Source organism: Meles meles, chromosome 9 (genome assembly GCF_922984935.1).
Source record: "Meles meles chromosome 9, mMelMel3.1 paternal haplotype, whole genome shotgun sequence".
Lineage (NCBI taxonomy): Eukaryota > Metazoa > Chordata > Mammalia > Carnivora > Mustelidae > Meles > Meles meles.
Window position 1 is genome coordinate 67,553,156 of NC_060074.1, and position 26,649 is coordinate 67,579,804.

General features: G+C 39.6%; 1 protein-coding gene across 1 annotated transcript in view; it reads left to right on the forward strand.

Annotated features, from left to right (window-relative positions):
- MYO3B (myosin IIIB) overlaps window positions 1-26,649 on the forward strand; it is a 406,310-nt gene that overhangs the window by 301,310 nt on the left and 78,351 nt on the right. The window contains exons 32-33 of the mRNA XM_046018212.1: window positions 17,883-17,943; window positions 18,875-18,974. Coding sequence (XP_045874168.1) covers window positions 17,883-17,943; window positions 18,875-18,974 — 161 coding nt within the window. The remainder of the gene's footprint in view (window positions 1-17,882; window positions 17,944-18,874; window positions 18,975-26,649) is intronic.

Below are 26,649 nucleotides of genomic sequence, written 5' to 3' on the forward strand. Positions count from 1 at the left end.
CTTAGACAAACATACAGCATCTTCAGAAATGATTTGTACAGTTTGGCATGAAAACCAGTGCTTGGTATGTTTACCATATTCTACATATAGCTGAAGTTGAAACACCGTCCCACCAAGGCCTCTAATGTGTCACCTGAGGACACGAACACATTTGCCATCAGCAAATGATACTGTCAGCAGATGATGGCATGAGCTCTGCAGAGTTGACCTGCAAAGTTGGATTCATTTTCTCTCTGGAAAACTCGAATATTTACAGAGAACTTTGGTCCAGTGACATGTAATTTTATTTGGATAAATATCATTTAAAACTAAATCATGTATTAAGGTTCTAAAATGTTACTCTTTAACTTTGTACTTTAAATGTTAAATAAGTCTTTATAAAAAATCAATTTCTCTCTCGCGCGCGCGCTCTCTCTCAGTATCTCTGTCTCTCTCCTTATACAGTTGATACCTGTATCTCTAAAGTTCTGGCTTCTCACCTAAAGGACAATTTCAAGTAATGACAAAATCAGGCAGATTCTTCTGACCATTTCATTACCCCTTGTTCCCATTCTACATTATCCATTTTGTGAGTGCAGGAATTTCTAGAAATTCAGTATATCTTTGACATTTACTTTGCTTATATCCTAACCCATACCTTATAATTCAGGCTCAGAATGAGTTTTTGGCAAAAATATCTTTTCATGTTGAACTTGCTTTGAAATAAAAAAAGCTTGAGAAAAGAAAACTTGCTCAAGTTGAAAATACTGCAGGAAACAAAATTTGTGTAAAAATGAATTCTGCATAAAAGTGTTTTATCATCAACAGTTAAGGAAACCTAGGTCATAATCCTGTAGGTAGAAGGAGGATTAACATTGTACATTTCCATAACCTTATTAATTTTATTTCATTTTCTTCTTCGGGTTGAAAGGAAAAAATAATCAGCATTTCTACTCCAAGTGTGTTTTGTGAATTCAGTGGCAGTTGGCTTCTACCTGTAGGGCGCAAATAGTCCGCTCTATATCCCATTAGCATTGCCCCAGTCACTTTAAACTAAGAAGAAACCTAAGCAAGTGTTCACCACAGAAGCTATTGACAGTAGTAATGCCACACTTTTTCTGTGTGTATCTCAGTGACTTCTCAGACTTGTCTCCTCGATGAGTAGACAAAACAGAAGGAGGGATGAATTTTCTTCTTTTCATCTGAATGGTGTAGGTCAGGAAGACAGGAATAGAGAGAGCTTTGGTGAAACAGGGCTCTAGCGACTGCTGTGATTGGGAAATTAGATAATAAACAGACCCTGTTACCAAGATTCTAATGGCCTAAAATCAACACAGTCTGGAGACACAGGCAGGAATGGCCTTCCTCGCTCTGGCACAGACCTTCCCCAGAGAGCTCTTTGTGTCAACAAGAACAGCCAGCGCTCCTGGCTGGCTCCCAGCACTCAGATTGGGGCTATCATTTTTGTTTGCTTTGCAAATATCTTAATGGGAAGTGGTTCAACACCACCTATGGGTTAATCTGAGGGGTTCTGCTTGGCAGCTGTTAGCTCTGAGAACCACATGGCTGCTCTCGGGTGGAGGGAGTCAGGCTGACGGGTAACTACCCAGCGCCAGGTTGAGGCATCTCCTTTGCTTACTGGATTTACTGACTGGCAGGAAGCACCTTGTTGTCTTTTATTTTTAGTTTGTTCCTCCTGGGAGCATAAGGATGTTATTCTCAGATCCAACTGTGCTTTTCCATCTCAGGCACAGCCATTGTCTCCATTCGTTTCACTCGCATGCCGCATACTTCTTTCACCTAAGTGCGTTTTCATAGGATGTGGAATTTAATATTAAAAGTGGTGGTGTGGTGGCGGTGAAGGGATTGGTATTGTTGTAGGAAGAAGGATCTGGTATGTTAGCCTGCCAGGAGGGCAATACTACAGCCCTGTCTTCATGTGGGATCTAAAGACTGGAATGAACACAGCTTTCTTAAGAATCCCTGCTCTGCTGGTCCCTTCGTTTTCTCCTCTCTTCCTGAATTTGGCTTTCACTTGTCTTGACCCATGGCGACTTGGCCAACTCGTGTTTTTCTGGATCTGTGTCAGTTGACATTGGCGCAAATGAACTCTTTCTTTATGCTTTCCTCACTGGATTGCAGGCAGGTTTGGACGGTTGCCACAGGGCAGGTTAGGGAAGTTCCTAGCCTGATGACAGACTTGTAGACAGGTTCCAAATGCCCCATTTGTAAAAATGCAGAAAGTTTAGATCACTTTATAAATGCTGGAACGAATGTCCAGCTACCCTCAGTAACAGTACAGACTTGCTTCTAAGACTATGTCCTTTCCTGAAGATTTCCACACTTTGTAGGGCCGCCTGACACTTGAGAGGAAGGGCTCTCTACAGTCCACTAGACCTGCTGCTACTAAAGGAAAGATCTTGATGAACTTATTTTCTCCACTTCCTCATCTTTAAATAGAAGACAAAATGGTACAATGTCTACCTAACCAGGTCGAGAGAGTTCAATGAGATAACATAGATAAAGTATGTGGCATCTCATCTGATACATAAAAAGCACTCAAATAGTAAAGAGGGAGTTATTGTCACTCTCTCTGAAGCATTCACCTTTCTCTGTGTACTTTTTAGTGTTCTACATGCTTTTCTGGGCATTCATTTTGAAACCTGTGATTCTTAACTCTTTAAAAATAAGCCAGTGCCAGGGTGTTTGGGTGTCTCAGTTGGTTAAGCATCTGAATCTTGGTTTCAGTTTATGTCATGATGTCAGGGTTACGAGATCGAGCACCATGTCTGGCTCCATGCTCAGCATGGAGTGTGCTTAAGATTCTCTTTCTGGGGGCGCCTGGGTGGCTCAGTGGGTTAAAGCCTCTGCTTTCGGCTCAGGTCATGGTCCCAGGGTCCTGGGATCGAGCCCCGCATCGGGCTCTCTGCTTGGCAGGGAGCCTGCTTCCTCCTCCTCTCTGCCTGCCTCTCTGCCTACTTGTGATCTCTATCTATCAAATAAATAAATAAATTCTTAAAAAAAAAAAAGATTCTCTTTCTGATCCTCCCTATCTCGCTCTCTCCTGCTCTAAAAAATAAATTAATTCATTAAGCCAATGCCAAATTGAGGATACTTTCAGTATCAAAGTAACTAACAATAATAAAAGACTATAATCTATTGAATAAAATAAGAATCCATTAATCCACACTGATAGAAAAAAAGGAAGGAAGGAAGGGAGGGAAGGGAGGAGGATGAAAGCAATTAACAGTGTAAGCTTTTCTTTGCAATAAAATGTGAAACAATAAATGTAAAAGGAGTGATGAAAACAGAAAATCATTGTTTGACAACTACCAAAATAATCATTGTTTCAGACAAGAATCATCAGTGTGTGCTAAAACCAGTAGGTGAAAGTTTACAGAGTAACAAGCTTTTCTCATACTCCCTGAGGAAATCTCCCTGAGATACTTCGCAATTATAATGGGGTGGGTGGTTGGGGGGTGATCTGGCAGACAGCACTTTAGCCAAATGGTGAAAGTTAGCATCATCTATAACTGGACAAATTGACAGTATGTGCCTCCTGATACAATGCACTGAGGAGAACACAACCTCACTCTTGGGGATTTCCTGACAAATGTGCATAACCTGAATCTCATGAAGAAACAGCATACAACCCAAACAGACCTCTTCCAAAATTACTAACCTGTAGGCTTCCAAATGAAAGACAAAGGACGATGAGGAACTGTTCCAGATGAAAGGAGACTAGAGAAACATGACAACTGAGTACAGTGTATGGTCCAGAATTTTTCTTTTCTGTAGAGGAAGACATTGTTGGGACAGCTGGCAAAGTCTGAACATTCTATACACTGGATGATAGAATGTATTAATGTTAATTTCTTGATTTTTTGGTTACTGTACTATGGTCATATGTGAGAGTGCCCTTGCTTTTAAGAAGCACACCCTGAAGTATTTAGGGATAAAAGAACATCAGATCCAACTGACTCTGAAATAGTTCAGGAAAAAATATGTATTTTTTAGTGTATATGGGATATCAGTATACATGTACCAAGAGAAAGAGAGGAGAGAGGATAAGGCAAACGTGTACATTGCTAATATTTGGAGAATCTGCTCAGGAATATACAGAATCCCTTCTGTTTTCTTTCATCTTTACTATAAATATGAAATTAAGTCAAAATAAAAAGTTAAAATTAAAAAAAAAATCAAGTCAGGGCTGCTTCCCTCTCTTTGGCTGGGCACTTCATCAACCACTTTCTCTTTAGATCCCATTTCCTCTCAATCCAGACCGAAATGTGTCTTCACGTCAGCATTGCCCTGCATGCTGTCTGTCCTTGAGCTCCTCCACGTGATGTTGCTGACTGCAACACTCTTACTGAGGCTTTTTCACCTTTTTTTTTTTTAATTCCCTGAACTGTTCCCCCCCCACCCTCATGCCCCCTCCCTCATCTGTCTTTGAGCCTATCATTAAGACCATGCTCATCATGCACTTTATTTCAGGATTTTTTGCTTCTCATTCTCTGAGCCAAGACTTGCTTCCCGAATTCAAAGAGGAAACGTGGGTTAAAATTCTCTTTTGAGGGTGTACTGGTGACGAGAGCATCAAGCGAAGGATGTGGATGTTAGACTTGTCTCTTCCTTTGACTTGAATTGGATAAGTCACGTCAGCCTTTTGGGCCTCAGTTTTCCCATGTACAGCATGAAAATGGTGTAAAGTTTCCTTTGTCTCCACGAGTCTGTGCCCTGGCCTAATTCAGTCTTCAAAGTGCTAGAACTGTAACTCAAAATTAACTCAACCCACAAGTCACCTTGTGACCCCACCCAAAGTAGAGACAGAGGTTCCAGAAAGGAAGCCACCCCAGATACTTGTCATTATCCTTCTCCCTTCTGTCAAGCCTGAAGTTTTCCCATTGAGGGACTTGTCTCTCAAAAGTACAGAATTATAAAGACTAATCTAACACCTTGCTATGTGTGTGTTTCTAAATTCTGACCATGCATAGATCTCCTGATTCTTCTAAAATCCTATTGTCTTATATTTACATTTCATTCTGCCTAAAGACATCTTCAGTTTGGCAAGAATTTTTATTCATATTTTCCTGATGAAGAATCTGAGGTACTGATTTGCCCGAGTTAGAGTTGCCATATTTAGCAAATAAAAATGCAGGATACTCACTTAACTCTGAATTTTATATAAAATTCTTTTTAGTGTATGCCCCATGAAGTATTTGAAAAAACTTATACCAAAAAAATTATTTGTTATATACTTAGAATTCAAAATAGACCATTAGGTGGGTGTGTTTTATCACCAGCCCAAGTGCTCTGGAACCAATGTCATGAATATTTACATGTATATCATAAATATATATCAAAAGTGTGTTGCTAAACTTTACCAAGTGTTTAGAGTAGGCTTCTGGCCTCTACATGCTGTAACATGTAGTTCTTTCGCTTAAAAACATATCCAAAGACATCAATTCCTATTTATTTATTAAGGGCTTTACTCAGATATCATCTACTATAGCCATTCAATCTAAAATTGCAGACCCTGCCTCCAACACTTCTTATGCCCCTTTCTTGCTTCAATTTTCTTTGGAATTTCTGTTTAATGTGCTGTCATATTTACTTCTTTCTTTCGTTCATTGTCTGCTTCTCCCACTAGAATGTAGGTTCTTAAGAAGATACGAATCTTAGATTTCCTTGTTACTGCAGTAGCCCCAATAATAGCAAGAGACAAAGGTACTCAATAAATATTTATGGAATGAACGAATGATGTCTGGGAGGTCACTGAGGACCTTTTATTGCCCATGTAATATATGTTGTATTTATAACTATACAGAATCTTAAGAAGTCTTTCCACAAAATTAGAATCTTAACTGTGGTACAATGTACATTATCTTAACATTAATCCATGGATACAATGTAAATAAAAGGTCAGCAGGTCAGGGATCAAGGGGTATCTATAGATGGAGTTGGACTTAATTTAATCTACTGCCTGGCAAGTTTTCTAGAATTAAATATTAGTCACTCTAAGCAACATTTGAGATCCCAAATATGATTGTGTGACTATCTGAAAAAGTCCAATTAAAAAAAAAATAGGTGCTAGAGGCTGCTGATTTGGGTTTGGAACAGGATGTCTGGATGCTACCTGTGCAGATTTTTGAATCAACCAAGCTTCAGCTTTGAAGAGGGGACGCTAGTAGGACCTAGGCTGCTGGCCCTGACACGAGGATTAAACAAGATGATCCGGTCAGAGTCTCACACGGTAAAGTGTGTTCAGCCCATGGCCATGCATTTCTTCAGGTCACAGTGTTCTTCCTCACTATAACATCTGAATCCCATCCCTGGGTCTGAGGCCGGTTTTCTCTTAGTTCCCTTGGTTGCTGACAAAGAACTGAAGTAAGTTTTATGGGTTACTTTAAGTATGGGTTATTTTAAGGGCTCTTAGTTGAATGTCCTTTTTTCCAATAAGGGAAGCATTCTCAGCAGAATGAAAAAAGGCATGACAGCTGCCTGCCATAAAGTAGTAAAGGAGAAAAAAAAGAAATAAGAATACAAGAACTGGCAAATTAAGGCTGTCTGGGCTTATGGTTGGGGAAAAGCAATGAGGCAAACATATCAAATTTAAAGGACTCAGTGGGACTTGGAAAATTAGAATAAATACATACATCTAACTAGTAGTGCTAACTTTGAGCAGTGGCATTATGAAACATGTATCAGGTTTTTTTAGTCCTTTTGATGAATTTGTCCTTGTGCTGTATTCTAAAACTTAACATAATTATGTGTCCAAGAACAAACAAATACCGATCTATTTAAGTAATTTACATATTCAACTTACTTGGCAGTGATACCAATTAGGATACTGAGATACAGGGCACGCCTTCAAAATCTTTATGAAAGCTACCAAGTGGCCAAACCTAATGAAAAACAATACAAAAGCTGTGATCATTCTTTGTTTCCCTTTTTCCTGCAATCCTGGTGATCTTATTTTGTATGATTGTTCTTTGTTTTCACTTCTTCTATATTCTTTGTGTTTCCTTCATGTTATATACCAAAGCCCAGGAATAATGTTTTCCTTCTTTAGGAATCAACAAATTCCTAAAGTATCCCAGTTAAACTAATGATGAGGTACACCTCCCCATTTTTTTTTGACTAAAGAGGTAATCAAAGATTAAAAAGACTGATAATCCCCAGTATTGATAATATATGGGAAGTGGGTCCTTTCATAGTTTTCAAGTATGAATGTTAGCTTTTGTTGCCTTTTAGAGAAGATTTTGGTGATATAATTCAAAAGCTTTAAAACAGGTAAAGAAGGGGCACCTGGGTGGCTCAGTGGGTTAGAGCCTCTGCCTTCAGCTCAGGTCATGATCCCAGGAGCTCCACATCATGCTCTCTGCTCTGTGGGGAGTCTGCTTCTTCCTCTCTCTCTCTCTGCCTGCCTCTCTGCCTACTTATGATCTCTGTCTGTCTAATAAGTAAATAAATTCTTTAAGAAAAACCAAACAAACAAGTAAAGAATTTGTTTACCCTTTGACCCAACTGCCTCAATTAAGATTCATCCAAGAAAATAATTACATGAGTATTCATAATTATATGCACAGAATAATTCATGATCCATTATTGATAATATCATAAAATTGGAAAAAATTTCTAAAAATAAGAGATTAATTAAATCATTTATGATAATTGCCCAATATAATACTATAAAGCCATAAATATGACTTACATGCATATTGACATATGTACATATTACACATAAAGACATCGAAAGATGCTTGTAACTACCAAATGGAAGTTAAAATGGCAAATATATCATAAGCCTTTGTTTCTTAAAATGTATATTATATGCCTAGAAAAACAACTGAAAAGATATATAGCAAGATATTAACAGGAGTTATACCTGTGTATGGAAAACATCCCTGAGCTTTATTTTCTTCTCCTTGAGTTTCTATTTTAGATAATACAACAATAAATATATGACATTTTTTAATCAGAAAAAAACCTTTTTAAATCAGAGAAAGAAAAAGGAAACATTTTGCCACCAGTTCTTTTAGTCATTTACTTTGGGGAGAAAGTCAAAGATTACTCCACTTTCATTGATTAGTGATTGGTGAATATTCAGACCTTTTGGGAATTTGGAGCATTTTCAGTAACTAAAATATAAAGAAGAAAAGACAAAACTGATGAACACAGCAATAGGAACACCTCTGCTATCTCAAAAACCAAGTGGCTTGTTCTTTGCTCTCCCTCCCTTAATGAGAATGTGATAAAGCTGACCGTCAGAAGTTGATCTGCAGACCCTTTTCATTGGTCAGGATGTGGCAGCAGATGGGTTAGTTACTGCACCAAGTTTTCAGTGTGGTTGTGCTCAGTAGGTTGTGGAATATACCAGGAGCCTCCAGCTCGGCCCAGAGTGGAAGAGGTGGCCAAGGTGGGCAGAAAAGGCTCTTCTCAGGAGCGGACACCCAAGCTAAAGTGTGAAGGTGCACTACCCAGACAGGAGACGCCATTCCAGGCAAAAGCACAGAAGTATGACTACCGCCCTGAAGAGGTTCAGTGGGGGCTTGGCAAATGCCGATGCGTTGTGATGGTGGTGAAGAGCAAACAAAAGCATTGTAGGGGCTCCTGTGTTGCTCAGTCTGTTGAGCATCTGACTCTGGGTTTCAGCTCAGGTTGTGATCTCAGGGTTGTGGGATGGAGCCCCACATCAGGTTCTGCATTCAGCACAGAGTCTGCTAATGTTTCTCTCTCCTTCTGCCCTTCCCTTCCTCTCTCTCTCTCAGCTAGATAAATAAATCTTAAACAAACAACACAAAAGCATTCTAGAAATCCTAGCTTTTTAAGTTTTATAATACAATATGCATTATTTTACACATTCTGGGTACCTTTAAACTTAATGTGATAATTTGTGTTCTTTGTAGAACATTTTGTCTTCCAATCTTCTGTGCCTTCAAAGCTGTTTAAATAAATACAAGCAGTAAGGAGAATATGCAGTGAATATCTAGCTGACGCAGATTTGGGAGGAGTAGATGCACAGTGACAATACGGGGAGATTTGGATCTGGTACACCCGCAGCCCTCACAACATTCAGGTGCCATGTAAGAACTAAATAAGAATGCTTCAGTGGCCAGTTGAGGTTTGACCTGTGGCCAGTTTGTATGGAAGTCCTGTTAACACTCAGGTCAGCACAGGATCTTTTACAAAGGACAGTGTCCTTTGCTCTGATATCATGTTTTAAATGTCTTTATTTACCTTGCCTTGAACTTAATTGAAACCATTTGCAAAGATGTTTATGTTTTCTATTATCCTTCATGGTAATTTCCATGAGGAAAGTGGTATGACTTATTTGTATGAAATGTGCCTCCCTCAAGACTCATGCGGATCTTATAATATTAAAATTTCTGGGTCTGAGTGTATATTCTGGAGGGTGGATTGGCTGCTGCTGCTTGGGAACAAAAAATTGGCCTCTTCTTATTAAGAGCTCCATATACAAGAGATTTTTTTTTTTCAGGGCTATCAAAGAAGCAGGAACAAATTTGCTTGGTTATGCTGATTAGCCTTTCTCCCAGGGCTGTCACGGAAGACACGAATTTACGATGAGAACTACTCCCAAATCTAGAGACAGCAGGAAGCTAACAGAAATCAACCCACAATGAATTAGTGGCGACCTATTCTGTTTTGAAATTAGAATGTGCTTTCAAGTATGAACGACTAATAAATTTCTTCATTTGTCTACCAGCCATTCTAAATTATAATTGATAAAAGTAAGACCTAATCTTGCAGATTTCATCAACGTTAATAAAAACTGCAAAAAGAAATTTAAATGAAGTTTATAAAATAGAGGGTCAGAGTGTGACTAGTGTGTCTCTACTCCCATCCAGGAAAAAAGTTACTGATTCAAACCCTAAAGTAGAAAAAAGGTCAGTTACAAGACTAGATTGATTGATCAGTGCTCAGAGTACTCCGCTTCCTTTGTTTTAATTCTAATGCATAAATCTGTCTCTAGATTATTTCAGCCAACTAGTGAAAGGGAGAGTATGGTCCAGATTATACCACACACTGTAAAATCACACGCTGGCATTCTACTTTTCAAACACGACTCTTCTGAGTTTGGTTAATACAGCTCCACTCTAAAAAAATCATCACCTCTCAGAGAACTGGCAGACTGAATTTTGGAGCCTATTAAAGCGGAGACCCAGTTTGGGAGCGTGGTGACTTCACTGAGTGCTGCCAGCCCAGCATGACAAAGCCAGCTGGCCTCATGCATCCTTGCTGTAGAAGAGAGATGCTGGGCGTTCTCAGCAGCCCCACTCCCTGGAGCCAGCCGGCACCCGGCCTCTCATCCAGTCACATTGGGATCAGGGTTTAAGAAAGAATTCTATGTGAGTTTCGTTTGGGGGTACTTTTCCAGGGCAGATGCCCAGCGGAAGCACTGTCAGTGAGGAGTGAGATTTTTTTGTCTCCCCGAGAACGCACAGCTAAGTGAACTGAGGGCAGCAAAGCAACAGAGGGGCTAAGCCCTGGAGGCAATCATCCAGATGGCCAACAGACACATGAAAAAGTGCTCCACGTCACTCGGCATCAGGGAAATACAAATCAAAACCACAATGAGATATCACCTCACACCAGTCAGAATGGCTAAAATTAACAAGTCAGGAAATGACAGATGCTGGAGAGGATGTGGAGAAAGGGGAACCCTCCTTCACTGTTGGTGGGAATGCAAGCTGGTGCAACCACTCTGGAAAACAGCATGGAGGTTCCTCAAAATGTTGAAAATAGAACTACCCTATGACCCAGCAATTGCACTACTGGGTATTTACCCTAAAGATACAAACATAGTGATCCGAAGGGGCACGTGTACCCGAATGTTTATAGCAGCAATGTCTACAATAGCCAGACTATGGAAAGAACCTAGATGTCCATCAACAGATGAATGGATAAAGAAGATGTGGTATATATACACAATGGAATACTATGCAGCCATCAAAAGAAATGAAATCTTGCCATTTGCGACGACGTGGATGGAACTAGAGCGCATCATGCTTAGTGAAATAAGTCAATCGGAGAAAGACAACTATCATATGATCTCCCTGATATGAGGACATGGAGAAGCAACATGGGGGGGTAGGGGGATAGGAGAAGAGTAAATGAAACAAGATGGGATTGGGAGGGAGACAAACCATAAATGACTCTTAATCTCACAAAACAAACTGGGGGTTGCTGGGGGGAGGTGGGATTGGGAGAGGGGGAGTGGGCTATGGACATTGGGGAGGGGAGGCGAACCATAAGAGACTATGGACTCTGAAAAACAACCTGAGGGTTTTGAAGGGTCAGGGGTGGGAGGTTGGGGCAACCTGAGGGTTTTGAAGGGTCAGGGGTGGGAGGTTGGGGGAACAGGTGGTGGGTAATAGGGAGGGCACGTTTTGCATGGAGCACTGGGTATTGTGCAAAAAGAATGAATACTGTTACGCTGAAAAAATAAATAAAATGGGGAAAAAAAAAAGACGTTAGTCATGGATTCTGAGAGGCTAGAGGAGCCCTTGGAATATGCAGAGAATCATATGTAGATAGACACCTGCCTCCTATTCACTAATTCTGCTGTTTAGCATGTGATTCCTAATGGAGGCTGAGGACAGTATTATATTTTTGTTTTTCTACAGATTCAAAATAATCTCACACTTTAAAAATGAGTAAGTCCTGGGGCACCTGGCTGGCTCAGTCAGTAGAACACGCAACTTTTGTTCTTGGGGGTTGTGAGTTCAAGCCCCACATTGGGCATGGAGCCTCCTTAAAAAAATCAAATAAATAAAAATGAATAATTCCTTTATATCATCTAATGCCCATTCATTGTCAAATTTCCAGCTGTCCTAAGCATGTCCCCTACACCTCTTTGTCCAGGCTGGGACTTGAGGTCATTACCTTGCATTGAGTTGTTATGTCCCTAAATCTCATTTAATAGAGAATACTCACTTTCTCATGACATTGACTTTTTAAGAGACTGAGCTAATTATAGCTCACCTTCTCTATTTGTTTGCTTGATTCTTTGTGGTCTTAGTATATTCCTAGATACCCTGTGTTCATTCAAGTTTAATGTTTTTGACCGAAACAAAAAATATAAATGTCAAATACTTCACATTGCCTCACATCACAAGACAATGTTGCCTAGGCAGTAGTGGTACTAAGACTGGCGCTGGATTAAGATGTACCATTACCTTGCTCTCTTGATCAATTAATCTTTGGACTTAGTGTGAAAGACTCAGTGTGGAGGTGCTTTGGCAGCTTAGGACTGTCCCGTTAACTATGAAGCATTTCTTGGAAGGTTTAATGAGCTCTTGATAATCCTTGCCTAATTCAATAATTTCCCTTTGGAATCTCTTTTTCTATGTCAGCAGGTTTTATGCTGCGCTGTTTTTTAACGTTTTTATATGAATTCTGGTTAGTTAAAATACAGTGTTGTTTTAGTTTCAGGTGTACAATATTTTAATTCAACAATTCCGTACATCAGCCATGCTCATCAGGACAAGTGCCCTCCTTAATCCCATCACCTCTTTAACCCATCCCCCCACCCACCTCCCCTCTGGTAACTATCAGTTTGTTCTCTATAGTTAAGATGTCTGTTTCTTCTCTCTCTCCTCTTTGTTTTTTTTTTTCCTTTGCTCATTTATTTTATTTCTTAAATTCTACACGCGAGTGAAATCATATGGTATTTCTTTCCCTGACTTAGTTTGCTTAGTATATACTCTTTAGTTCCATTATTGCAAATGGCAAAGTTTCATCATTCTTCTTTATGGCTGAGTAATATCCCATTATGTGTAGACACCAAATTGTCTTTATCCATTTATGTTGATGAACAAGTGCATCCCTAATTTCACTATTATAAATAAAGTTGCAGTAACTTATAGGGATGCACGTATCCATTTGAATTGTTGTTTTTGTATTTTGGGGGCAAATACCCAGTAGTGCAATTGCTAGATTGTAGAGTAGTTCTATTTTTAACTTTCTGAGGAGCGTCCATACTGTTTTCCACTGTGGCTGTACCAGGTTGCATTCACCAACAGTACAAGAGGGATCCTTTTTCTCCACATCCTCGTCAACAGTTGCTATTTCTTGTGTTTTTGATTTTAGCCATTCTGACAGGTGTGAGATGATATCTCATTGTAGTTTTGATTTGCATTTCCCTGATGGTAAGTGATAATGAACATCTTTTCATGTGTCTGTTGGCTATCTGGATGTCTTCTTTGCAGAAATTTCAGTTTATGTCTTTTGCCCATTTTTAATTGGATTATTTGCTTTTTGAGTGTTGAGTTATGTAAATTCTTTGTATATTTTGGATACTAACCCTTTATTGGATATGTCATTTGCAGATACAGTCTCCCTTTCCATAAGTTGTCTTTTAGTTTTATTTATTGTTTCCTTTGCTGGGTAGAAGCTTTTTATTTTGATGTAGTTGCAGTAGTTTATTTTTTTATTTCATTTCTCTTGCCTTAGGAGACATATCTAGAAAAAAGTTGCTATGCCCAGTGTCAAAAAAAGGTTACTGTCTGTGTTCTCTTCCAGGATTTCTATGGTTTCAGTCTTACAATTAGGTCTTTAACCCACTTTGAATTTATTTTTGTGTATGGTGTAAGAAAGTGGTCCAGTTTCTTTTCCACATGTTACTGTCCAGTTTTCTCAACACCATTTGTTGAAGAAATTATCCTTTTTCTGTTGGACACTCTTTCCTGCTTTGTCAAAGATTAATTGATCAGATAGTTATGGGTTCATTTCTGGGTTTTCTACTCTATTCCATTGGTCTCCGTGTCTGTTTTTATACCTGTACCATACTGTTCCGATCACTATAGCTTTGTAATATAACTTGAAATCCAGAATTGTGATGTCTCCACCTTTGCTTTTCTTGTTCAAGTTTGCTTTGGCTATTCAGGGTCTTTTGGGGTTCCATATAAATTTTAGATTATTTGGTCTGTTCTGTGGAAAATGTTGTTGGCATTTTGATAGGAATTGCATTAAATGTGTAGTTGCTTTGTGTAGTATAGAGACTTTAATAGTATTTGCTCTTCCAATCCATGGGCATAGAAATGTCTTTCAATTTCTTTTGTCATCTTCACTTTCTTTCATCAGTGTTTTATAGTTTTCACAGTATAGGTCTTTTACCTCTTCAGTTAAGTTTATTCCTAGGTATCATTATTTTTGGTACAATTGTAAATGGGATTGGTTTCTTAATTTCTCTTTCTGCTGCTTCATTAATGGTGTATAGAGGTGTCACAGATTTCTGAACATTGATTTTGTATCTTGTGACTTTACTGAGTTTATCAGTTCTAGCAGTTTTTTTTTTTTTTAGAATCTTCCAGGTTTTCTATATGTAGTATCATGTAATCTGCAAATAGTGAAAAGTTTTACTTCTTCCTTTCCAATTTGGATGCCTTTTATTTCTTTGTCTTCTGATTGCAATGGCTAGGATTTCTAGTACTATGTTGAATAAAAGTGGTGAGAGTGAACATCCATGTCTTGTTCCTGACCTTAGGTGAAAGCTCTCAGTTTTTCCACATTGAGGATAGTATTAGCTATGGGTTCTTCATAAGTATAACCTGTATTATGTTAAGGTATGTTCCCTCTCAACCTAATTTGTTGAAGTTTTTATTATGAATGGATGTTGTGCTTTGTCAAATTATGGTGCACTATTTATGCACTAGTTATGACATGAACCAAGTCATTAGTTTCTTGATCCTTGATTCCCTCACCTGTAAAATGGGTATAAAAATATAACCAATTCACATGGCTGTTAGAAGTGTTATATGAAATGACCATGTATCCATTCTTTGACTGATGCCTGGTGAGATATATGCATACAATAAGCATGGGTTATTTTTTATTATTGTGCTTTTCCTTATTATTGTACTTGTTACTTATTTCATAAGTGACAGCTTATGGAGCATTATCATTGACTGCCAATCTCAAGTCCTTGAAGCAGATGACAACATATAAAATACATTGCTGCAAAGGAGTTGAGGCAATTAGACTTTTGAAGAAAACTATACCATTTTTTATTTTATTTTTTTAAAAAAGATTTTATTTATTTGAGAGAGAGAGTGTACATGCACAAGCAGGGAGAGGTGCAGAGGGAGAGGGAGAAATAGACTCCCTGCTGAGCGGGGAGCCTGATAAGGGGCTCGATCCCAGGATCCTAGGATCAGGACCTGAGCCAAGGCAGACACAACAGGCTTAGCTACCTAGGTGGCCCATAATGGCAGATTAGGATTTGTTTCAAATAAGGGCTGCTCAGATTAGAATTTCCTAAGGCATGTTATAGGAACCAGTAGGCCTCCAACATACTTCCTGGGAGAAGGGTGCCATTCTAAGGTTACATCTGGGAAATGCTGTGTGTTGTTTTCTACTGGTGGAGTTTCATTGTGGATGGCATTAAGCTAAAGGTTCTGGAAAACCTCTTGAGAAAGAAATCTGCTTTAGTCAAGTATTTGCTTAATCAGGTGTTTTCTAATCTATTTGCCTATGGATACTATCCATCCCACCCTTGCTTTTATAAAAGCAAATAATACATATAAACATTATATTGAGCTGCCTTAGATTCTCCCAAAGGCTTGAATGAGGGGGTCTCAGACTGCTGAGCTGACCCTCAGCGGAGAGCTGGAAGATGTCTGCCCCTGGCTTTTAGATCCTACAAAGCCATGCAAGTGAGCAGAGTTCTTAAGAGGTTTCATTTCCATGTTGGGGCTTGTAGGGTAGAAATTAGAAAGCCCATAGTAATGTGACAGCTAAACTCTCTTCCTTCGATTGTCTTCAAACCTTTCCAGGACTCACTCCTCGAGGACCTCAGAGTCCATCTGTCGTTTAGGTATCCCAGAACCTAACGTTGGGATTTGCCTAGGCTGACAGGAATGAGTTCCTTGGCCTGATGCACAGAAACCAAAGGGCATAGGAGGTGTCAAGTTTCAGAGGAGGACAAAGGATTTGAAGTCAGACCAAAAGGGGTCAGGGTTTGAGCTCTGCCAGGTAGTCGCCTGGTCCCTGGCCAAGTCCCTTACCCTCTCTGAACTTCTGAACTACAGTTTCTTCATCTATATAATAGGGACAATTAAAGCACTTAGCTCAAATGGTTGTGGAATTCTCATTAGATTATAAAATCATTTTTAAAAATATGAAGTGCTATTTAAAAGTTCATTATGTGCTATGGTGAGTGCTGTGAATTGTGTAAGACTGATGATTCACAGACCTGTACCCCTGAAACAATATGTTATATGTTAATTTTTTTTAAAAGGGGAGGGGAGAATAAATAAATAAATAAAAGGTCATTAATTTAATGTTAATGTTAAGGGTATTCTTGCTGATCTTCATGTTTGAGGATCTACTAGTCATTCTTTTATTCTTTCAACTTGTCAAATATTTATTGAGCACTTTGCAACATACCAGCTCCTAGGATTAGGTGCTGATGGAGAGTATAGAATAAAGTAGCTCCGATCCCTGCCTTCTTGGAACGCACATTCCATAGTGGGAGACATATGATAAATATGCATACAGATAAGTGTATCATTATAGTCTCCAGTCTCCAGGTACTGATGTGATATTTTTTAAATGAGATATTGCTTATACTCTCCATATGGATGCATTTTGAAGGTATTATCCATGAACTGTTCACGGAAAATACAGAAAATGAATTTATCAGTTTAAATAAAGAATACAATTTTTAATATAGAACTAGAAGATACCTTAGGAATGGTTTATCTCAATCCCTTCATTTTATAGATGAGGAAAATTAGAAACCAGAATACTGTAGAAATATCCCCAGTCTGTATGTGGGTCTGTGTGTGTGTGTGTGTGTGTGTGTGTGTGTGCGCACGCGCACGCGCGCGCGCGCGCGCGCGCGCGAGAGAGAGAGAGAGAGAGAGAGAAAGAGAGAGAGAGAGCGCGAGCGAGCAGGGATCTTGACGCAGGAATTAGAACCCAGATTTCTTTTCCCCTAGTCAGTGCTTTGCACTTTGCTAGATTCTATCTGAAAGAGCCAGCTCGTATTTTAACAGTGAGTAATAATTACCACACTTTTATACAACAGGTTTCAATAACTAGAAATTAGGGACATGGCACAATTGATTTTTCCAAACTTTACTCCATAAAACATTAGTATTTTAATAGGTGTTTGTCGGGGCGCCTGGGTAGCTCAGTGGGTTAAAGCCTCTGCCTTCTGCTCAGGTCATGATCTCAGAGTCCTGGGATTGAGGCCCGCATCAGGCTCTCTGCTTGGCAGGGAGCCTGCTTCCTCCTCTCTTTCCACCTGCCTCTCTGCCTACTTGTGATCTCTGTCAAATAAATAAATAAAATCTTAAAAAAAAATCTTAAATTAAAAAAAAATCTTTAATAGGTGTTTGTAGATTATTATTTTTTAAGTTGCTTGATCAAATTATTTTAAGAAACTGCACCCACCCTCCACCCCTGCCTTTAGGAATCCATAAATGAACGTTGTAATAGTAAAAGATCATTCCTGAACTGAGGAAGCCTCTTAACTGTGTACAACTCAGTATTTCCCGTACTCATTTGACTACAGAATCTATTTTGAATTATCTAACAATGTGATTAGAGTGTGCTGGCTGGGAAGTACAAACTTAGCATCAGTTTTGTTGGCTTCTTGGTTAAGTCTGTGAAAGCCCAAAAGTAAACTAAATTGTATCATACAACTTTAAAAAGGGCAGCTACTACAGTCTTAGAACCTCAGGCTGACTAGGACTATAGCAGTAACACTTAGTAGGATGCATTTTCTTCAGTTGACCATGTCCTTTTAATCGAGGACCAGAATGGGAAGCAATGGGAACACAGTATGTTCTGAAAACTCTTTGAAGGAAAGCAATCCTCTTTACATTCTTAAACATGATTTCAGGCCTTTTAAAAATGATTATTTTTCTTTTTAGGCATCCACAAACCCAGTGTTCTCCAAAAGGATGTGATGTTTCTGCAGGACATTCAAATAAGGTAGCTGGACAACTTGATTCCAAAGTGACTGTGTATCTTTATTTCAGACTTGTCCAAGTCGATGGTTGTGAAGCCTGTCTGTGGCTGCATGGTCAGGTCATCCAAACATGAAACTGTTAGTGATATTTTGAAGTCTTTGAGACAAAAGCCTAGCTTGCTAAAGAACTTTGGTTCAGCAGAGAGACAGGGAGGTACAGTGAAGAGAGAATCAAAAGCCTGGAAATTTGCTGCTGAGAATAAATGCTAGCTGCTCCCCGAGGTGATTTGTCTGTGCACTCCACTCTCTACAGATGTTAGAGCCTCCTTTTGAGTAAGGACCCGAGGTTCTTTGGTAGCACTTTGATATCCTGCTCGAATTCAATATGTGAAATGGAGGCGTCTCTCTGTGACTTGGAGCCCACAGCAGGCTTTGAAGTCTGATCCAATTTTTGCTGCCTACTATTTGATGTTGAAAGGATGAAATGAAGAAAATGTACAGTTTTTGCCAGTAACTCTGCTGAGCATATGTAAGATTAAAAAAACAAAATCCTTTGGATGATGTACTTAGAAATGTTAAGTAGATTAATACCTTCCTATAGGTTTTCTTTTTTCTTTCTTAGGGATAAAAATTAAGTATAGGAGAAAATCAGCACATAGCTGTTTTTTATATTCTGGACTATAATTAATTTAAGAGAGGGCTAAGTTGACTTGTTCAGAGGAAGAAATAAATGAATTAAGCAAAAGATGCTGAGACTCTGCTACTAATTGCCCCAAGGAGAGGACCTCCACTCAATTCTCATGCAAGACAGGGGCAACTCACATGACCCCAATATACTTAGCTTCTTCCCCATATCATCAGGATTAAAGGTCCCTTAGTTAAATGGAAGCTATGTCCTTGACGCTGCTTCATCCAAAGATAATAGTAATGTTTCTCTTATTGGGTCTTTCGAAGCACTCCGTTTCTGGGACTGATCTGCTATCTTCTCGGACATGCCATGCTGACCCAGGTTGCCCAGGACCGAGTCCCTCAAAAGGAGCCCCTGCAAAACTTGGTAAGAACATTTTGAATTGCATGCTGCTTCTACCTTTTGCATGCTTGTGTACTTTTTGATGAGTTGGTTAGGCAGGACTATCTAAAAAGTAGGACTCAGTAATATGACCTAATGTTAACAAAAAAATTCAGGTTTGTGCAGTCATTAAGGCTGGAAGCAAAACATGTATTAAAAGTAGCCATAGGGGGGGCGCCTGGGTGGCTCAGTGGGTTAAAGCCTCTGCCTTCGGCTCGGGTCATGATCCCAGGGTCCTGGGATCGAGCCCCGCATCTGGCTCTCTGCTCTGCAGGGAATCTGCTTCCTCCTCTCTCTCTCTGCCTGCCTCTCTGCCTAGTTGTGATTAAAAAATAATAATAATAAATAAATAAATAATAAATAAATAAATAAAAGTAGCCATAGGGGCACCTGGGTGGCTCAGTGGGTTGGGCTTCTGCCTTCAGGTCAGGTCAGGATCTCAGGGTCCTAGGGTTGAGCCCCGCATTGGGCTCTCTGCTCAGCGGGGAGCCTGCTTCCCCCACCGCCTCTCTGCCTGCCTCTCTGCCTACTTGTGATTTCTCTTCTCTGTCAAATAAATAAATAAAATCTGTAAAAAAAAAAAAAATAGCCATAGAGAGCCTGGATGGCTCAGTTGGGAGATTGCCTTCAGCCTAGGCCATGAACCCAGAGTTCTGGGATTGAGCCCTGCATCAGGCTCCCTGCCAAGCAAGCAGGGAATCTTCTTCTCCCTCTGCCTTCCACCTCATCTTCTTGTGCTCTCCCTCTCTCTCTGTCAAATAAATAAATAAAATCTTAAAAAAAATAAAAATAAAGGTACCCATTTACTGCCTCCTCATACTACTCAAGTTTACCTCTCTGAGGGAAGAAAGTGAATATCAAAGACCATTATTTCCCTTAACCTGTTAAGAACCTCAAATTAGGAAACTGCCTCACAATTTCATTTTGTCAAAGGAAAGATAGACAACTTGTCAGCTTCCAGTGGAACAGATCATTTTGGGTCAAAATCTAGGGCTTGTAAAGAATATGGATTTAGAGAGTAGTTCTGCTCTTTTGGCAATACACTTGGCAATTCTTTCAGCAAGAGTACACACATCTTGCCACACTCCTTTGGGAAATGGCTGTTTATGGCTCCCTTCCTAAATTTTTTGCTACAGAATATGGTGAAAGTTAGTTTGGGGGCTTATGTGTGGTTAGTTTATATGTACTTCTGGAAGATAAAATAGAAGCATGATCGTAAGAAATACTTAAGAACCAGAAGATACTAAGAGCAGTGTGGACCTTCCAAAGGAAGAAACTTTTTCAGCTTAAAATACTGACATTACACTCAGTATTGATTTCATCTATTTTTCTGGAATATGCAATAAATTCTCGGGTCCCTCCAAATTTCTTCTTAGCCTGTTTTTCAGTAACAAAGTAGTACAATATGAAGTGGAGAAGATATAATAAGTGTGTTAGGACCTTCAGTCTATATGGAACTTAGGCTCTTGGAGAGAGACAAGAGAGGATGAGTGTACTATAGCAGAGCCTTTTAAATGGATATGCAGAAAATGATAAATCTGTCAAAGGGAATATTTTCCCCACAGTGTTCAGTGTTCCCACATAGCCAGATAGTGTTCAGGAATAAGGCCACAATAAGGTAGGGATAGGAGTAGTGCAAAAAAAAAAAAAAAAAAAAGACAATGTGGTAGAGCAGAATCCATTATGCAAGAATTTGGTTGGCATTTGTCTCTATCCAAACAGACAATCTCTACCTTTTAATTGTGTTGTTTAGACCATTTGTATTTAATGTGATTATTGATGTATTTTGGCTTAAATCTACCATCTTGCTGTTTATTTTCAATTTCTCCCATCGGATCTTTGTTCACTTTTGGCATTCTACTTTAAAATATATGTAAAAAGAAAAATTTTAAGTATGATTGAGTAGCCAAAGGCACAGATTCTAGAATGAGACATGCCTGGATTCAAATCTCTGTTCTCCTGTGTAGTGTTAATTGAGTTATGAAACAACTCCCTATCTCAGTACTTACACATGTCAAATGAGGAAATGGTAATTCATAACTGAGGGGTTGTCCTCAGGATCCAATGAGCTGGTAGTACAAGGAAAGAGCACAACATCGTGTCTGGTTCATGACAAGGGTACATTATTTCAGCTGCTGCTGTTGTACTCATTGCTATTGATATTATATAAATGCAAATTTAATCTATAAGTATGGAAAATAAAGAAATAAAGTTCTTATTGTAAGGCATTAAATTTTGGTAGGAGTTTATAGGGAGTAAAAATATATTGTATTTTGAATTAACTATTAAAGAGATTTTTGGATTATAATCATCTTTCTTGGTCTTTAGGAAAGTATCTCCAAAGTCAAGCTCACTAATAAGCTACACATCTGACTTGCTATAAGTGGCTCATATGCAGTTTCCTGTCACACTTGTTTTTTCCCTCCAGTCTGGATGGTTTTCTCTTGGGTTTGCCACTATCACCATTACTTCTCCTTACACTCTTATAAATAGCATCCAAAGTAGTCTTCCTGCTTCCATTCTTTTCCTCTTTCAACTTATCTTCTGCACAGATATCTGAGAAGATTTTCTAAAGCATAGTGTGATACTAACATTCCCTTCCTCTATATTCCTCCATGGCTCCCCATTGCTTCAGCATCAGCTCTGAATTTCTTGGTGTGACATTCAAGGCTATCTCTGTTATGGTCTTAATCTTCCTTTCTAGCTGTGTCTTCCACTGATCTCTTTTCCTCATTTTTTGCTTCAGAATATCCAAACTGTTCTCTGTTCTCCGAGCATACCTAGTATGTCCTTCCTCTCCTCTGTGACATTGCTCACACAGTGCCCTCTACCCCATCTATCCTTCTTTCTGTTCACTCTCAGTCTTCTCCATTCTTTTTTTTTTTTTTTTTTTAAAGAACGTGAGTTGGGATGAGGGAGAGAGAGAGGGACAGAGGAAGAGGTAGAGAGAGAATCTTAAGCGTGCTCCATGCCCAGCACACAGCCCGATGCAGAGCTCAATCTCATGACCCTGAGATCATGACCTGAGCCAAAATCAAGAGTTGGATTTGGATGCTTAACTGACTGAGCCACTCATGCTCCCTGGTCCTCTCCATTCTTGATTCCCCATGGTTCCCTCTGTGCCCCTTGACTCTTCTTTTAGTACTTATCACATCCTGCATTACATTATATTTTCATTTATCTACTAGATTTTAAATTCTCTGGAATTGTATCTTTTCGTTTCTGTATTCTCTCCTCACAGCCTAGCCTACATCTTCTAACTGAATTCTTGAGCATCCAAAACCGTGATGAAATATAATGGAAGCAAGAATGTAATGAAGCTCTTGAACGAGGCAGAGAAAAGTTTTAAAATGTGTTTCTAATAATTCTGGAATAAAATAAATGTCTCTTAGTCGCCTCCAAGTAGGATAGCATACCACTAGAGCAGGTTTAAATGATCCAACTTGGTTTTTTTTTGTTGTTTTGAGTGGGGGAAAGAAAAAGGTTTAGGCAGGAAAATGCATTATGTAGAAAGTAGCAAAGCTGGATCAAAGAGCAAAAGCTCTCCAATTATATGTTTTCAAGGTTATCAGCTATAGAAACAAGAGTATATTCCGTAAGAAACATTATACTTTTGTATTTAATTTTTTGCCTTGAATTACCCATTATTTCAACCTATATTTCTATAAAAGACTGAACGAGAATATTGTGATCTTTCAGTATAAAAAAAAAAAAAACACCCCACTAACATCCAACAAGTTAGCCTTGTAACTTGCAATGACTGCTAATAACTTCACTGTTGTATGGAGTGGTCTGGTGGGGTGGGGGATGGAGGGAGGCAGGGAATAAATCTAAAGCTCCTGTCAGGCCAGCTCTGTTCAGGGCAGGCATGCAAAGAAGTATACAGATGTGGGACTTGTACAAAGGCTGTCTTCAGCCCCTTAGTCAGAGAGTCTCAGAAGTAGTCCTTAATTTGTCCATCTGAGCCTGACTCATCTTCACATAGAAGAGGAAAGCACAGTCTACCCAGGAAGTACGTAGTAAGAATCACTTTGCAACTAATCCAAGCAGTGAAATTATTTAATTAGACCTGATAGGCATATAGACAGACTTGGTCTGATTTCACTGTTTAAAAATGTATTCTTTTTTTTTTTTTAATATTTTATTTATTTGACAGAGATATCACAACTAGACAGAGAGGCAGGCAGAGAGAGAGGAGGAAGCAGGCTCCCTGCGGAGCAGAGAGCCCGATGTGGGGCTCGATCCCAGGACCCTGGGATCATGATCTGAGCTGAAGGCAGAGGCTTTAACCCACTGAGCCACCCAGGCGCCCTTAAAAATGTATTCTTTAGACATTTGTCCTTATATTGTCCTTATATTATCCTTATCCATCTATTTACTCAGCAATTATTAATACTTACTAAGTGCCAGGAACTGTCCTGTTCTTGGACTTCTTATACTGTTTTAAAAGATCAGTTTTGGGTTGGTTGTTTTAATTTCCAGTTTGCACAGATAATTTTGTGAATACAATAAAAAGGAATTATAGTTGACCCTTCAACAACACAAGTACAGGGGTTAGGAGTTCTGACCACTACACAGTCAAAAATCCATGTCTAACTTTTGGTGCATCAAAAATTTAACTACTCATAACATATTGTTGACCTGAAACCTTACTGATAACATAAGTAGTTGATTAACACTATAATGTGTGTTATATGTATTATATACTGTACTCTTATACCTTTTTCTTAAATTTTTTCAGTATTTCTAAACTGTGCAGCTCATCTAAGAGCTTTTCCAAATTGTTGCAAATCTAAAAACAATTTCCAATTATATTTTGGGAAAAAGCCATGTATAAGTGAACCCACACAATTCAAACCTGTGTTTTTTAAAGGTTACCTACTAGTTACATAATCGCATACTTAGATGTATCAATATCAAAATGATCTAAACTTTTCTAAATTTCTTACTCTAAATTACTCTAAATTTCTTTACTAATCTTGTTGGGACAAGTAGCAAGAGTCAGCCCACATACCACATACTGAACTAACACTGTTCTAGGCACGTGTGATAAATCAGGGAAGAACAGTAAAAAAATTCCTGTCCTCACAGTGCTACGTTCCAGCAGACGGATGTGACAATAAATAGTAAGCATAGTACAAAAGTCAGTGGTATGGGATGTTAGAAGGGTCAAGTGTTATGAGGGAGAAAATACTGTGAGGGAGACTTTCGGAGTAGCCAAAGTATGGAAGAGGGGGTAGGGGATGGTTGCGCTTTTAAATGGTGTGGATAGGGTTGGTTTCATTGAGAAGGCTTGAAAGTGGTGAGCAAATTAGCTATGCAGTATTTGGGAGAAGAGCATTCCAGGCAAAGGGAATACCATGGCAAAGGCTCTGAGGGAAGAGCCTGCATGAAATAGGGGAGGGGTAGAAAGAAGCCCTGGGATGGGAGCTGGGAGAGCCAGAGGAATGGTAGAAGGTGAGGAGCCAGATGATACAGGTGAGGAGCCACATCAGCACCTATTCTTCTTCTTCTTCATTCTTCTTTCTCCTCTTCCTCCTCCCCCTCCTCCCCTCCTCCTTCCCCTCCTCTCCTCCCCCTCTTCCCCTCTCCATCCCCCCTCTTCCTCCTCCCCCTCCTCCCCTCCTCCTTCCCCTCCTCTCCTCCCCCTCTTCCCCTCTCCATCCCCCTCTTCCTCCACCTCCTCCTCCTCTTCCTCCCCCTCCTTCTCTTCCCCTCTTCCTCCTCCTTCTTCTACTTCTTCTACTTCTACTTCTTCTAACTTTTATTTATTAAATAATCTCTACCCCCAATATGGGCCTTAAATTCACAACCCCAAGATCAAGAGTTCCATGCTCGGGGCACCCCCAGGTGCCTCAGTCATTGAGGCTCTGACTCAGTCATTGAGTGTCTGATTCTTGATCTCAGCTCAGGTCTTGATCTCAGGGTCTTGAGCTCAAGCCCCATATTGGGCTCTGTGCTAGGCATGGGGCCTGCTTAAAAGAAATAAAAAAAAAAAAAAAATAAGAAGAGTCGCATGCTCTACCAACTGAGGCAGTCTGGTGCCCCAGGTCAGTACTTCTTAATGACTTAACAAGCACCCCAGGGATCTAGTCCAAATGAAGATTCTGATTCAGTAGGTCTGGGTTGCTCCAAAGATTCTGCAACACTTATAAGCTTCCAGGTGGTTGCTAGATTATTGCTCTGACGCCCACAACAGTGAGGGTATAAACTCAGTGAAATGCAGAATGCTGAGCATTTTCAGCCCAGGAGTGACTTGACCTAAGTTGTGTTTTAAAATGATTACTCTAGCCCCTTGGTTAAGGATAGACTAATATCTCAATCACAAATTCCTTTTTGCACAGGGTTGAGATTGAGATATTCTGGGTAAGTTTCATTTTCCAGACAGCTGAAACTTTCTAAAACCTATCACTCCCTTTCATTCTAAGTGTAATGAATACAATTCTGTAGCATCTCAGAACATGAATCATTAACAACAGTTATCACACGGGGCCATAATGCAGAGAGGGTCTTAGAGACCACTGTGAAATGGAACCACCTACCCTTTCCTGTGATACCTCACCTAAGTAAGGTAGTTCTGCATAGAACTGAAAGGTTTTCCTCAATGTGAGATTTTCAGTATGAACACCAGGACAGCTCCAAGCAAATAGAGACAAGTTGGTCAGCCTATTACAATACTAGAAGTTGAACTTGATTTGGGGAGGAAATTTTTTTTTTTTAATTAGATCACTCTTCCAGGCAAGACAAAGCCTTAGATCCATGGGACAGAATTGCCTCGAACTGCCTGCCTGTGTTCGGAAGGGGTTACAAGCAGCTTACCAAACAGCAAGCACTGTGACCATGAAGGGCTCAGATGTCAACCGTTTGACCAAAAGAGCATGTTCCTGCAGTGGAGTCTCAAAGGGAACATAATCCCTACTGGGAAAGTACATGGAAGCCAAATCCTATGTGGTGGGAAGGCTGCTGGGCCTCTGTGGCCTGCATCCAGTGCCATTATGGAATGTCGCCACATGAAACTTCAAGGCCTCTCTTATGCCCTCACATCGTCAGTACTCTGAATTTCTCCTCCTTTGGCTTCCATTGGCCTGAGACATCTTTTCTTCTTGCCCAGATGCCACAGAATTCACCGTAAACCCTCACCAGTGAGACTGGTAAATCCTGTCTCAGGACTTTTCTCAGTGAGATAGTAAAGGAATTAGAGACATAGAATTCTTACTCTGTTAGCATGGGAAAAAAAAAACACCTCTTCATTAAAGGATCTTTTTTGATGAGTAGTGCTTAAACTTCAACATGCATCAAAATCACTGGGCCCACTCCATAATCTCCGGTTAGGGATGGGAGATGGATTTGTGTTTTTATCAGGTTCCTAGGAGACATCATAGCGCTGGTCTGGGGACCTCCGTTTGAGAACCGCTGCTCTAGATAACCCCTATCTCTGCGATACTACATTGAATGAGAAAAAGTGAACCATATATGTATGATTTTCTATTCATTCAACAAACACTTATTGAGCACTCACTGTATATCAGCCACGGACCCAGAAGTGAAATAAGATATTTAGAGAGTGTAATGTCTTTCTAATATCTTGGTCTTTGCCCCTGTTATTTTCCAAAGCAGGTTTGGGAATACACAAGTGTCCTTATTTATCTCAAGTGGTCTC